Source organism: Nerophis ophidion, linkage group LG06, assembly GCF_033978795.1.
Source record: "Nerophis ophidion isolate RoL-2023_Sa linkage group LG06, RoL_Noph_v1.0, whole genome shotgun sequence".
NCBI classification, from domain to species: domain Eukaryota; kingdom Metazoa; phylum Chordata; class Actinopteri; order Syngnathiformes; family Syngnathidae; genus Nerophis; species Nerophis ophidion.
This window is the reverse complement of record NC_084616.1, coordinates 53,655,246-53,670,385: the sequence shown is the minus strand read 5'-3', so window position 1 is coordinate 53,670,385 and position 15,140 is coordinate 53,655,246. Positions and strand designations below refer to the sequence as shown.

Here is a 15,140-nt window from a genome sequence, read left to right as displayed (position 1 = left end):
TGGACGTAAGCGATGATATTATGGACATTTGACCCCTCAGGCGGTACTGCATCAAAAACCGACATCAGTGTGTAAAGCATATCACCACGTGGGCTCAGGAACACTTCATAAAACCACTGTCAGTAACTACAATTGGTCGCTACATCTGTAAGTGCAAGTTAAAACTGTACTATGCAAAGCGAAAGCCATTTTTTAACAACACCCAGGAACGCCGCCGGCTTCGCTGGGCCCGAGCTCATCTAAGATGGACTAATGCAAAGTGATAAAGTGTTCTGTGGTTTGACGAGTCTACATTTCAAATTATATTTGGAAACTGTGGACGTGGTGTCCTCCTGAACAAAGAAAATAACCATCCGGATTGTTATATGCGCAAAGTTCAAAAGCCAGCATCTATGATGGTATGGGGGTGCATTAGTGCCCAAGGCATGGGTAACTTACACATCTGTGAAGGCACCATTAATGCTGAATGGTACATACAGGTTTTGGAACAATATATGTTGTCATCCAAGCAACATTATCATGGACGCCCCTGCTTATTTCAGCAAAACAATGCCAAGCCACATGTTACAACAGCGTGGCTTCGTAGTACTTTCCTGGCCCGCCTGCAGTCCAGACATGTTTCCCATCGAAAATGCGTGACGCATTATGAAGCGTAAAATAAGACAGTGGAGACCTCGGACTGTTGAATGACTAAAGCTCTACATAAAACATGGTAAAGAATTCAACTTTTAAAGCTTCAACAATTAGTTTCCTCAGTTCCCAAACGTTTATTGAGTGTTGTTAAAAGAAAAGGTGATGTAACACAGTGGTGAACATGCCCTTTCCCAACTACTTTGGCACGTGTTGCAGCCATTAAATTCTAAGTTAAATAGTATTTGGAAAAAAAAGAAAAAGTTTATGAGTTCGAACATCAAATATGTTGTCTTTGTAGTGCATTCAATTGAAGGATTTTCAAATCATTGTATTCCGTTTATATTTACATCTAACACAATTTCCCGACTCGTATGGAAACGGGGGTTGTAATATATTTTGTTTTGGAGTTCTTGAAACTCATTTTTGCTACACAATCTGCATGCTTTTCCAAGCTTCCAGCATCTGTTTTGTTATGTAGAAAGACGTTGATGGTTGGACATGGTTTGATGTAACGCCACTTTGTTCACTTCTGTTCAAAAGTCACGTGACTGAATAGAACCTATAGGCAAAATCTGATCTGTTTTGCATAAAGAAGTGCATGTAAAATAGCTCATGTAAAGCGTGAATTTATTAATGACATGGCGCTAATAGAAAATTTTACCACAAATGTCTTCCTTACCTTTTTTGCTCCATCATTGCTAAGAATATAATGACACATTTCTTCAAGCTGCCATCTTTTCTCCCTGTCCTTTGGGACTGTGTGACAAGGACTTTTGTGACTTCTGCGGTACTTTTTTGTGAACTTCTGGATCTGCCTAACAGGAGCCTTTAGGCCATGGAGACCAGCTGGTGGGTCTCTGCCACATCAGAGTTTGTTTGGAGAGAATGGAGGAGATGCGGATGACGAGACAGGGCTGTATATCTGGCGCTGAGCGCTGGGACAGACACGCTTCACAGTGTCTTGGCTGAATGAGCAGGTACCGGAGACCTAGGTGTCCTTTGACGTATCTTGGGACGGCGTGGCGCAGTGGGGAGAGTGGCCGTGCGCAACCCGAGCGTCCCCTGGTTCAATTCCCACCTAGTACCAACTAGGTGGCTGTGTGTAGAATTGGCTTTTAATGTCTTATGTGTCCTTTGATGTTTCCCTCTTACACATGTTTATGTGAGCTATGGCTATGAGATTTTTTTCCTTGGCCTCAATCTAGACCCCTTCTCCAGGGGCTCAGGCTTAGACTGATTTTTTTTGTCAACCCCCCCCTCCTTCCTCAGTGTTTACCTGTTTCTCACCTTTTTTGTAAGGGGCGTCGGAAGTTGGCAGACCTGTCAGCGATCCCGTTCTGTCTCCCTGCAATGTTTGTCTGATTTTGAATGGGCTGAATTTCCCCTCTAGGATAATTAAAGTATTTCTGGATCTGATTCTTTTTGCGGGGCTGGTCATTTTGCATAAAAGATTGAATCCTGGTCAGGGTGTACATCCTTATGTTTTCATTATGTTTAATTTGTTATTTTGCACTAAAAACATAATTTATCAAACAAATAATGGTGGTCAGAGGGGCCGTAGGCGCAAACTGGCAGCCACACTTTCGTCAGTCCACTCCAGGGCAGCTGTGGCTACAAATGTAGCTTACCACCACCAAGTGTGAATGTGGAGTGAATGAATGATGGGTCATCACTTCTCTGTGAAGCGCTTTTAGTGTCTAGAAAAACGTTAAATACATCTAATCCATTATTATTATTATTAAATATTTTTTCAAAATAATATATTTTTTGTACAAAACATGCATCAAATTAAACTCAGGTTTGAAATTGGAAGTTGTTTGACATAATTAAAAAGGAGTAACTACATTTTGTAATGGTAGGGAGGGTACCTGAAAGTAAAATTCTGCTGAGGGTCCCAGTTTAGCCAGGGGTAGCCTTGATTGTTCCAACTCTAAATGGTGCCCATGCTCAAACTTAAGGTTAAAAACTCATCTCAATCTTGTGAAACTAATATCGCGTATCGTCTCGTGAGATGAGTGTATCGTCACTCTCCTATTTGCTACTAATGAATGAAAACTCTACTACTCCTTTTTTATTTGCAACTGATAAAGTGAGCTTGGTCTTGCATACAATCAAAAGGAGTTTAAACTGCAAATAAGACCAGACTGGGAATTGTCCTACCTGAACACATGAACCTATTAGCACACATTTTCAATTAGATGTGTCATTGATTTAGATTACTTGTATTCCTTGGGGTTTAATTTTGAGAGAGTACATTAAAAGACATAATTACAATCTTGCTAAGCACCATTGAAATTGACACATCTCTGTCATAATTCTGTACGTATTGTGTACTTCCTTCTCTGGAAAATTGCATTTCTGGAAGAGCGATCTAGGCGGTATTTGTTCACTGCATCACGTCGCCTGTTCAAATACTGTAATCAGTCCATCAGTCTGCTCTTTAACATTCGGCTATGCTTGTCACTCTGCCTGAATGTGAACTTGTTTTCGAAAAAAGTGTCAGCTAAAAAAATTTCTTTACAATTATGCCTCCGTGAATAGCTTGACAGCTTAGTTGCAGTGATTTGTTTGTCATGTCTGACCCCGATCCACCCCAGCCCACCCCTCCACCAACTGCAGCCCAAAGACTCTTAAAGCACCATGAAGGAGATCAGTTAATGAACCATAATGTTATTGCGAAAATGCCACAAATCACCCAAATAATTACATTTCCCTCAGCGATTCCGTTCGATTTGCTACAGTCTGGCTCCTGCACAAAAATGCATTAGCTAATGGAGTACGTAGGAGTGGTACAGGACTGTCAAATTTGAACTGAATACCTGTGACTTGAAGATGTGTAATGAGTAAATGAACAGTCCTGTATACAGGTGTCGGGCAATACAACCAACCAAAACAAAAGAAATCAAGCAGGTTGATGGACCATCATTTATCATCGTCTTCTAATTCTTAGCTTAAATTATCCTTATAATTCCCTGTTTTATGGTCAGACATGCATATATACAAAATGAAATTATTCCAGAGCCAACTTAAGTACGTACAAGGCACACATGAAAGCCTAGTTCAGTAATCACTCGCTCTTTCTATCGCTCGGCTGTCGAGAGCCTGCTGACGTACTGCATAACAGTCTGGTACGCCAGCTGCACTGAACCAAACAAACAGGCAATTCAGAGGGTCATAAAGTCTACACAAAAAAAATCATCGTTTGCCCCCTGCCCTCCCTGAAGGTTTTACATAACTCCCGATGCCTCAACAAAGCAAAACGCATAACCCAGGACAGCACACACCCTGGCTTCCACCTGTTCCACCTGCTACCATCGGGCAGGCGCTACAGGTGCATCAGAGCCAGAAGAAACAGGCTCAGAGACAGCTTGTTTCCCAGCGCTGTCACCATGTTGAACTCTAACTTAAAATAATAATTCACCCCTATACCATATCCTACCCGAATACCCTACTACTACTACTACTACCCTTAAATAACTGATTGTTATTTTTTACTTCGGTACTCTTGTCTTGTTCTGTATATTGTACAGTATTTTGTATTTCTATAGTGTTTTGTATATTGTACAGGATTGCTTATTATTTTTATTGGATAGTAGTCTGTTTATTTCAATTGTTAGTTTTTCCTTTATTACCTCTTGTGCCCATATTTGTTCCCACTACCGCACCTTAAATTGGAGTCCTTAATCTCGTTATATGCAAATATATTGACAGTAAAATCCATTCTATTCTATTCTATTCTATTCTACTCACTTGGTCAGTTGGCACAATGAGGTGAAAGGAAAACTAGTGCTTGTCAATACGATATTACCAACACTCTGTAGCAGGCCTGAGCAACTATTTTGACTCGGGGGGCCAAATTTAGAGAAAAAAATTTGTCTGGGGGCCGGTACATCTGATTTTTAGGAACACTAATACAAAACCTCACAATAATGTCTGATTGAATTTTTACTGCAGGAGACACCCAGAATGTACATGAAAATAAAGAATGTGGGCTTTAAAATACTAACTATGAACGATAAAACACTGAATATTGACACATATGAACATCACACATCCTCTCGATTGACTTATTTTACAATCACGTGAAACGCAACAAAAATGCAACAAACAAAGCAAAATATGAACGCGAAAACCCCCCCAAAAAACCCACCTATAATCTGATATATCTGATATGTCACTAAGCTTTAGAACATTGTTGTAAAAATCTCCTTCCACATCTGTCCTTGAAACCCACATTTCAGGCTGGTCGCTCTTGAAACACTCTGTGGAAATGCACCACACCCACACTGATGCCTCATATGAGCTGCTGTGACTTAGATTGCCATAGTTACTAGTATACAATGCAAAAGCTCAGATTCCAACCATTGAAATACTTTGTATAATTCAAGACTTACGGTTATTTGAAAACATCACTGCACATCATAATGACGGCTACAATTTCGATCTTAAAGATCTAAAAAAATTATTTGGGAATGTCCGGCGGGCCAGATTAAAAAGCTTAACGGGCCGCATGTGGCCCACGGGCCTTAATTTGCCCAGGTCTGCTCTGTAGCAATGTTAACAACATATTGTTAACACAGCAAAACTGAAATTAGATACTGATAGTATTATTATATTAGTATAATACACATTTTAGTACTATTATTTAAATGTATTTATGTATTATTGCTTACTATTACTGCGATGAGGTGGCGACTTGTCCAGGGTGTACCCCGCCTTCCGCCCGATTGTAGCTGAGATAGGCGCCAACGCCCCCCGCGACCCCAAAAGGGAATAAGCGGTAGAAAATGGATGGATGGATGCTTACTATTATTTTTGTATGAATATTTATACCATTTGCCACATTGCGCTTCAAATTTGCGGCTTAACTCAATCACATTTTTATTTTATTACATTACATATTTTTGGCCCACATTGTAAGTCATGGACTACGTTAAGTCGTATATATGACATGTATGTATTGCAGTCAGAGATGGGTAGTAACATGCTACATTTACTTAAGTAATTTTTAAAAGTATAATTTTTACAAATTATACTTCTCAGAGCTGTTTTCACATACTTTTTACTTTTGGGTATTTTCGTGAAGAAGAAACGCAACTTTTTCTTTGTTACATTGTGTTCATTCCCATCGCTACATACATACATATATACATATATGTGTATATATGTGTATATTTGTATATATATATATATATATATATATATATATATATATATATATATATATACATACACCCCGTTTCCATATGAGTTGGGAAATTGTGTTAGATGTAAATATAAACGGAGTACAATGATTTGCAAATCCTTTTCAACCCATATTCAGTTGAATATGCTACGAAGACAACATATTTGATGTTCAAACTGATAAACATTTTTTTTTTTTTTTTGCAAATAATCATCAACTTAAGAATTTGATGCCAGCGACATATGACAAAGAAGTTGGGAAAAGTGGCGATAAATACTGATAAAGTTGAGGAATGCTCATCCAACACTTATTTGGAACATCCCACAGGTGTGCAGGCTAATTGGGAACAGGTGGGTGCCATGATTGGGTATAAAAGCAGCTTCCATGAAAGTAATTCACTCACAAGGATGGGGTGAGGGTCACCAATTTGTAAGCAAATTGTCGAACAGTTTTAGAACAACATTTCTCAAAGTAAAATCATCAAAAGTTTCAGAGAATCTAGACAAATCACTGCACGTAAGCGATGATATCACAGACCTTTGATCTCTCAGGCGGTACTGCATCAAAAACTGACATCAGTGTGTAAAGGATATCACCACATGGGCTCAGGAACACTTCATAAAACCACTGTCAGTAACTACAGTTGGTCGCTACATCTGTAAGTGCAAGTTAAAACTCTACTATGCAAAGCGAAAGCCATTTATCAACAACACCCAGGAACGCCGCCGGCTTCGCTTGGCCCGTGCTCATCTAAGATTGACTGATGCAAATTGGAAAAGTGTTCTGTTGTCTGAAGAGTCCACATTTCAAATTATATTTGGAAACTCTGGACGTGGTGCCCTCCGGAACAAAGAGGAAATAACCATTTGGATTGTTATAGGCGCAAAGTTCAAAAGCCAGCATCTGTGATGGTATGGGGGTGTATTAGTACCCAAGGCATGGGTAAATTACACACAATTAATGTTGTATGGTCCATACAGGTTTTGGAGCAACATATGTTGTCATCCAAGCAACGTTATAATGGACGCCCCTGTTTATTTCAGCAAAACAATGCATAGCCACATGTTACAACAGCGTGGCTTCGTAGTAAAAGAGTGCGGGTACTTTCCTGATCCGCCTGCAGTCCAGACATGTCTCTCATCGAAAATGTGTGGCGCATTATGAAACGTAAAATACGACAACAAGACCCCGGACTGTTGAACAACTTAAGCTGCACATCAAGCAAGAATGGTAAAGAATTCCACTTAAAAAGCTTCAACAATTAGTTTCCTCAGTTCCCAAACGTTTATTGAGTGTTGTTAAAAGAAAATGTGATACAACACAATGGTGAGCATTCCTTTTCCCAACTACTTTGGCACGTGTTGCAGCCATGAAATTCTAAGTTAATTATTATTTGCCCCCAAAAAAATATCTTGTCTTTGTAGTACATTCAATTGACTATGGGTTGAAAAGGATTTGCAAATCATTGTATTCCATTTATATTTACATCTAACACAATTTCCAAACTCACATGGAAATACAGTATATATATATGTATATATACATTAGCCCTGTTGTAATGACATTAATGATGTAAAATTTACGTCTTTTGTGCATGCAAAATAATGAATTCATTCTAGTACTAATGAGGATAAAATCTAGGTGTATTGCAAGGAAGCATGCATGTGCACACACGAGGCACACAAACACACCAACTATGGTTGTAGTTTAAGTGCCATTAGAAATACTGTAGCTCAGTTCAGTTCAGTTCATTTATTTATTTCATTCAGAAAAAAATGTAACAAAGTAATACAAATAAAAACAAAACAAACAACATAACATAAAGTAAATTATGAAAGAAAAGGAGCTGATTATGACATATACCCCTATTTTCACAAATACAACAATTGACTTTCAATGTTGACGACTACAAAGCAATATTTAAATTTAATGAGGAAATAATTGTACCCAGTCATATCTTTTCATCATCATGATTTTATTTTTTTCTTTTAATGCAAAGGGACGTTTATATAATTTTATTCCACAAGTGTTAGTTCCATAAACTAACACTTCTGATAGGAATACTTATTTCCATTACGACTGATCTAAATCAAGATTCATGAAAGATATCAGTTCCTTTCAGATTATAATGACTTTCTCTTTTTACACATCTACTTTGAATGTTGTTTGGTAGAATTGTTGCACATGCTTTGTGCATGATTTTTAGAATATTATACCATGCCAGTTCATGAAATTTTAATACATTTAAATGTTTGAATATTGGGTTTGTGGGTTCCATGTACGCATTTCAACACTTCTTACAGCTTTTTTCCGCAGAAAGAAGATTAGATTTAAATATGTTTTACAGGCCCTACCCCACACTTCCATACAGTATGTTAGATGCGGAACAATCAGTGAGTTATACAAAAATTACAATGCTTTTTGATTTAACACTTCTGTCATTGTGTGTAAAACAGCAATAGTTTTATATACTTTAACCTTTATATCATTTTTACTGTACGTGATTTCCCTGACAAATTTCTACCCAAAAACTAGATTTTTTGTGTTCTTTGAATCTCAACTCCTTTGACATATAATGAGCCATCCATAAGTTTCCTACGACTGCCAACAATCATAAATTTAGTTTTGCCAAGATTGAAGGATCATCTATTCGCATCAAACCATCTGTTAATTTTGATGAATTAATTTTAAACCACCTCTAACACATCGGCAGTATTTTGTCCTGAATAAACTATGGTCTGCAAATAGAATACACTTAAACAGTTTGGAAGCCAAAGTAATATCATTGTTACAGTATTTTTTGGACCATGCGGTGCACCGGATTATATGGCTCACTGCGGAGGAGCGGGTCTGTTCAGGTCCATTTTCATACAAAAGGCGCACCGGATTATAAGGCCCACCAAAGGGGTCATATTATGATTTTTAAACCCTTCCTTGTGGTCTATACAACATGTAAAGGTGGTTCTTTGGTAAAAATGTTGCACAGATTATGTTTAACAGATCATTTTCAAGACACTTGCTGACCATCTCAGGATGCGCCGTTTTGTTTGGGGGTCTTATTTTTGTTGCTTCTCTTCAACAGCGTCTTCTCCCCGTCAGCCATGTTGTAGCCGTGTAGCGTGCAAGGAGGGGAGTGGAAGAAGTGTCAAAAGGTGGAGCTAACTGTTTTAATGACATTCAGACTTTACTTAAATCAATAACAGAGCAGCATCTCCTAATCCGTGGCTCACCAGTGCAACAAAAACGTCGGAAATGTGTCCCGTGAAAAAACTTCCGACTGGATTTCTTTAATAACTAAAGTTCTGCGAGTGAATAATGTAAACTCTCTTCACCGGTAGTTTTCAGCGCTTCCATGGTGAGTTTACTGATAGATATAAGTTAGAAAATTACACTACTTTGTATTAGAAATGGCAACAGCGGAGGATGAATGCCCCACAACAAGAAGATAGGGAAAAAAAAGAAGCTTATCAATTACGGCGTGGCAACGAACTACAATGGTTGGCACGTGCAAACTTTGAGGACTTATGCAGGTCCCAACTACACATCAGCAGGTACCAGAAGGTAAGAAAAGTTGGTTTTGCACAATGATGTGAAACAAAATGCCAGATAATATGTCTGCTGACAGGTTCAATTTTGTGGTCCTTATACAAACACCATAATAACACCTGTATGTTGATGCACAGTACGTCTGACTATGGTAGCCATTGTGCTCTGACAATCCATCAAGAGGTGCGGCTTCATAGCTTACCAAAGTTGTACTAAAACATCTAGACAGATTTTTGAACGCCATGGGTAATGTTCTATATTCTCAATGGAACATTTAAAGTTTTGGTGTTGTTTACTGGCGTCATCTTGCAGTCGACACGAATCTATTATGTGTGAATGTCATCTACTGGTCACACTTATCATTACACCATGTACCGGATAAAATGGCTTCGAGGTCAGTAAGCACAACCAGAATTATTCCGTACACTAAGCGCAACAGGTTATAAGGCGCCCTGTGAATTTTTGAGAAAATTAAAGTATTTGGAGAAGTCCAAATATCTAGGAGTCTTGTTCACAAGTGAGGGAAGTGCGGATCGTGAGGTCGACAGGCGGATCGGTGTGGCGTCTTCAGTAATGCGGACGCTGTATCGATTTGTTGTGGGGAAGAAGGAGCTGAGCCGGAAGGCAAAGCTCTCAATTTACCGGTCGATCTTCGTTCCCATCTTCACCTACGGTAATGAGCTTTGGGTTATGACCGAAAGGACAAGATCACGGGTACAAGCGGTCAAAATGAGTTTCCTCCACCAGATGGCCGGGCTCTCCCTTAGAGATAGGGTGAGAAGCTCTGTCAACCGTGAGGAGCTCAAAGGAAAGCTGCTGCTCCTCCAAATCGAGAGGAGCCAGATGAGGTGGTTCGAACATCTGGTTAGGATGCCACCTGAACGCCTCCCTAAGGAGGTTTTTCGGGCATGTCCGATCAGTAGAAGGCCAGGGGGAAGACCCAGAACACGTTGGGAAGACTATGTCTCCCGGCTGGCCTGGGCACGCCTCGGGATCTCCCGGGAGGAGCTGGACGAAGTGGCTGGGGAGAGGGAAGTCTGGGCTTCCCTGCTTAGGCTGCTGCTCTCGCGACCCGACCTCGGATAAGCGGAAGAAGATGGATGGATGGATGGAAGAAAGTATTTTAAGTGTGCCGTGTAGTCCAAAAATACGGTATGATGGAAAACAATTATGTACTGTACATGTTGTTCAAAAATTCATCTGATGTTCTCAGTCCTCCTTCAATATTGATGTTAAAATCACCACATAGAAACACTGATTTTTTTGGCGTTAACTCCATTAATTTTTCCATAAACTGTTCTTCGCATGACCCAGGCTTTCTGTACACACGAGAAAATAATATTTTTACTTGTGTACTTCATTATTTCTACTGTGACCATTTCGATACTATCATTTTAAACAATCATCATATTACTAGCTAGTTTACACTATAAGTCTGTGCTTACATTAAGGACTACCCCCACACCCCTTTTTATCGGTTCTATTTACATTGTATAGTTTGTAGCCATCAATTTCAACTTCATTTATGTTTGTTTCTATCTACCTAGTTTTTGTTACTGCAATCAAATTTGAAGCTTTTACTAAAATTACTTAAGTACTGTGTTATTTTTTCGAAATTGCAGTTTAAACTGTGATTGTTGAAATGAATGATTGAGTGATCATGTATTGTCCATCATTGGACCTTTTGCGGAATTGAAATGATCGTCAGTGTGATATTTACATTCCTTAATGATAGGAATGAATGAATTGTAATGACTATTTTTTCCATACCATATATTTTTTTAGTTGTATTGATAATTTGGTCCGTGAAAGTGTGTATTAGTTAATTTCCTATAGTTCAAAACTTGGTCCCCATATAGAACCAAACATCCTCTGCTTTTGTTCTTTCTGTTGATGTGATTGAGCTCATATCCATCCCGCTCAAAATACATTCCTTTTTCACCATTGGTCCATGTTTCTCTGCTTACCACTCGGTTCATGATGCTCACTGGTCCCTGTCCAGCTCCTCAATGTTCCTGATGACGACAGTTTTTGCTTGCTCTGGTGTTCCGTTCTGCTCGATCAGTTTTTTACAATTGCCTGTCATTGTGCTTTGATTTATCCCTTGTTTTTTTCAGAATGCCTGCTTTTCTTGCAATGTCGAAGTTTCGTTTTGGGGGGTGCTCGTTAATACATTTGTTCCTTTAAGCTTTCTTTCCTGCTTCAACAGTGATGACTTGTATTTTCTGTTTGTAAATCTCATGATAACAGTTGATGTATTTTTGTCACTTTTGCGGGTCAGAGGGTAGCAAGCCTCTGTGTTGTTTGAATCCACTTCAATCCCATTTGAGTGGAGGAAGGCAGCCACCTTTTGCTCTGTTGATCTGTCATCCTGCTCAACAGGCTCCCCCTCGTCGTCATTGGTCACCGCCGGGGTGTTTTGAACGGGGTTTAATGCAGAGCCCAGTCACAATTACATCGTTAATCCTGGAGTACTGCTCTAGGTCCGCCACTCTGTTCTCCAGCTCCACCAGATGCCGGTCCTTCTCGGCGTTCTGGATCCTAACAAATTTCACTTTGTCCAACAGCCCCAGAAGGCCTTTCTGCTGCTATCCAACCACATAAATCTGGTCAGCCAAAAACTCCACGGTGTTTTTAAATTTGCCTCCCTCTTCCGTTTGCATTACCTTCTTTGGCAGCATGCTGCTGCTATGTAACGCTACCAATCAGCTGTTAGCCAAGCAACCGTCTACTTGACTTGCAAACTTTGCAACTGGCGTCCTACTTCAGTCCATGTTCCAAAATCAGCGTTGTAAAAATAGCTGAAAAAGTGCAAAAATGCTGCTACACCTGTTGTTTTTGTTGTGTGTTGTCGAGTGTGTTTGCTGTGTGTTGTCGCCGGTCCTAGCTTTTAATCTAAATTAATCAGAAGTTAGTCAGTAGTTGAGTAGTTTTGACCATACTTTTTTCTGAAGTTGTTATTTTGATGACTACTTTTTACTCTTACTTGAATCATATAAATGTAAATTAACAGTACTATTGAGTATGTTTTGTCAACTAGTATATGTGTCTTATTTATTTTGTGTTAATCACAATAGTCACCAAGCGTAACTTCTGTTTCCTGTCTAAAGGACCGCTTAGTGTCATCACCAAATGCCGATGGAGCCATATATATGTGTTATGTGCCTGGTTTTTATGTTCAGGGAGGGAAAAACTTTTGATTAAATTCCTGACTCATCATAAACACCTCCACATTAGTCAGCCTTTGACATGAGCAATGTCAAATGCAACAACCTCGTGGGACTTGAGCCACTCAATGGTAACGACACGGCTAATGTCGGCGCCATCTTTGGAGCATTGATCTGGTTGACCACCTTTTGGTAGAACAACCATAACATCGATGCTCAGGTCTAACCGTAATTACTCAGGATTTGACAAAGTATTTCCACGATGTAGCCGTGCTGGAAGCTTTGACGACGCCCAGAGCAACAAATTCAACAATGCTTTCAAGGTTACTTAGATTGCTTGATTGATAGAAACTTTTATTAGTAGATTGCACAGTACAGTACATATTCCGTACAATTGACCACTAAATGGTAACACCCGAATACGTTTTTCAAATTGTTTAAGTCGGGGTCCACGTTAATCAATTCATGGTAGGTAAAAAATGTTGGGTAAAACTAGCAAAAATCTTACTATATGAGTATTATTTCATGTTTAGGGGGCTCTAAAATTTTAAATAACTCGTATGTAGAAGGTTTACCATGAAATGATTAACATGTATCCCGACTTAAAGGCCTACTGAAACCCACTACTACTCACCACGCAGTCTGATAGTTTATAAATGATAAATGGGTTGTACTTGTATAGCGCTTTTCTAACTTCAAGGTACTCAAAGCGCTTTGACACTACTTCCACATTTACCCATTCACACACACATTCACACACTGATGGAGGGAGCTGCCATGCAAGGCGCTAACCTGCACCCATCAGGAGCAAGGGTGAAGTGTCTTGCTCAGGACACAACGGACGTGACGAAGTTGGTACTAGGTGGGATTTGAACCAGGGACCCTCGGGTTGCGCACGGCCACTCCCCCAACGCGCCACGCCGTACCTTATATATCAATGATAAAATATTAACATTGCAACACATGCCAATACGGCCTTTTTAGTTTACTAAATTACAATTTTATATTTCCTGGGAGTTTTGTCTTCGAAACGTCGTGTAATGATGACGTGTACGCAAGACATCACGGGTTTTTAGGAAGTATGAGCGCTGCACACACACACAGTGAAAAGTTGTCTGCTTTAACGGCATAATTATACAGTGTTTTGGACATCTGTGTTGCTGAATATTTTGCAATTTGTTCAATTAATATTGGAGAAGTCACAGTAGAAAGATGGAGTTGGGAAGCTTTAGCCTTTAGCCACATAAACACACGGTGATTACTTGTTTAAAATTCCTGGAGGTGAAAATTTACTATGGATCAGAGCGGGTCAAGAGAACATGGATCCTACCAAATGTCAACCAGCAGGTTTTGGTGAGAAAATTGTGGTTAAAAAGTCAATTCTTACCGGAGAAAAGCTGAGCTTGTGCCGTCCATAGCTGCCGTCGACTATCCTGAGACACTGCGCGTCAAGACACCCGTGGACGTACACCTCCGACTATCAGGTACTATTTAACTCACTAAAACACTAGCAACACAATAGAAAGATAAGGGATTTCCCAGAATTATCCTCGTAAATGTGTCTAAAAACATCGGAATCCGTCCCAATGCAATCGTGTTTTTTTTTTTTTTTCTAGTCCGTCGCTATCAATATCCTCAAACACGAATCTTTCATCCTCGCTCAAATAAATGGGGAAATTGTCGTTTTCTCGGTCAGAATAGCACTTTTTGTTTGAGGCTCCCATTAAAAACAATGTGAAGATGTGAGGAGCCATCACACGGGTGACGTCATCGTCTGCGACTTCCAGTAGAGGCAGGGCTTTTCTCTTAGCACCTAAAGTTGCGAACTTTATCGTGGATGTTCTCTACTAAATCTTTTCAGCAAAAATATGGCAATATCGCGAAATGATCAAGTATGACACATAGAATGGACCTGCTATCCCCGTTTAAATAAGAAAATCTCATTTCAGTAGGCCTTTAAACAAGTTGAAAAACGTATCCGAGTGTTACCATTTAGTGGTTAATTGTACGCAATATGTACTGTACTGTGCAATCTACTAATACAAGTTTCAATCAAAGTCGTAGACATATTTTTTTATGGTCTAGCTTTTGAAGTATTTGAATTAAGAATACGAATCCTACTTTGCGAAAATTGAAACACCACAGTCAAGCCAGGAACCAATTACTGTATCAGGAACTTTGGTCTTGATATTTTAATATCTATTAATCCATCTCTATTGTTTACCTGCTCCGGACTCAGGCCAGGGGGAACCCAGGCATATTCCTCCAGAGCGCATCCAGAGTCATCATCAGATGTAGAGTTCCTCTGGAAGTCATACATCAGCTTGGTGATGGTCTTCTCCATCTCCAGAGACATGTCTGTCACAACATGCTCTGCTGCATGCGCTGCTTCAGAGGACACTGGGAGACCTGTTGCGGAAAAGAAAGAACCTGATGACAACAAATACATCAGAAAAAATAAATGCAAAAAAAGAAAATGAAATGCCAACAGTTTGGTGTTTATCCTCTTCATTCATAAGGCAACATGTGGACCACACAGATTTAGTGGCAAACATTAAGTCCACCAAAATGTTTGTGGAGCCTGCCAAGTTAAATGATGCCAGTTCTAC

General features: G+C 39.5%; 1 protein-coding gene across 2 annotated transcripts in view; it reads right to left on the bottom strand.

Moving 5' to 3' along the window:
* Nucleotides 1-14,906, bottom strand: part of LOC133554931 (prickle-like protein 2) — a 35,934-nt gene extending 21,028 nt beyond the window's left edge. For both annotated transcript variants that reach the window (XM_061904236.1, XM_061904238.1), the window contains exon 1: nt 14,756-14,906. In XM_061904236.1, coding sequence (XP_061760220.1) covers nt 14,756-14,887 — 132 coding nt within the window. In that variant the 5' untranslated portion in view covers nt 14,888-14,906. The remainder of the gene's footprint in view (nt 1-14,755) is intronic.
* Between the last annotated feature and the right edge of the window lie 234 nt (nt 14,907-15,140).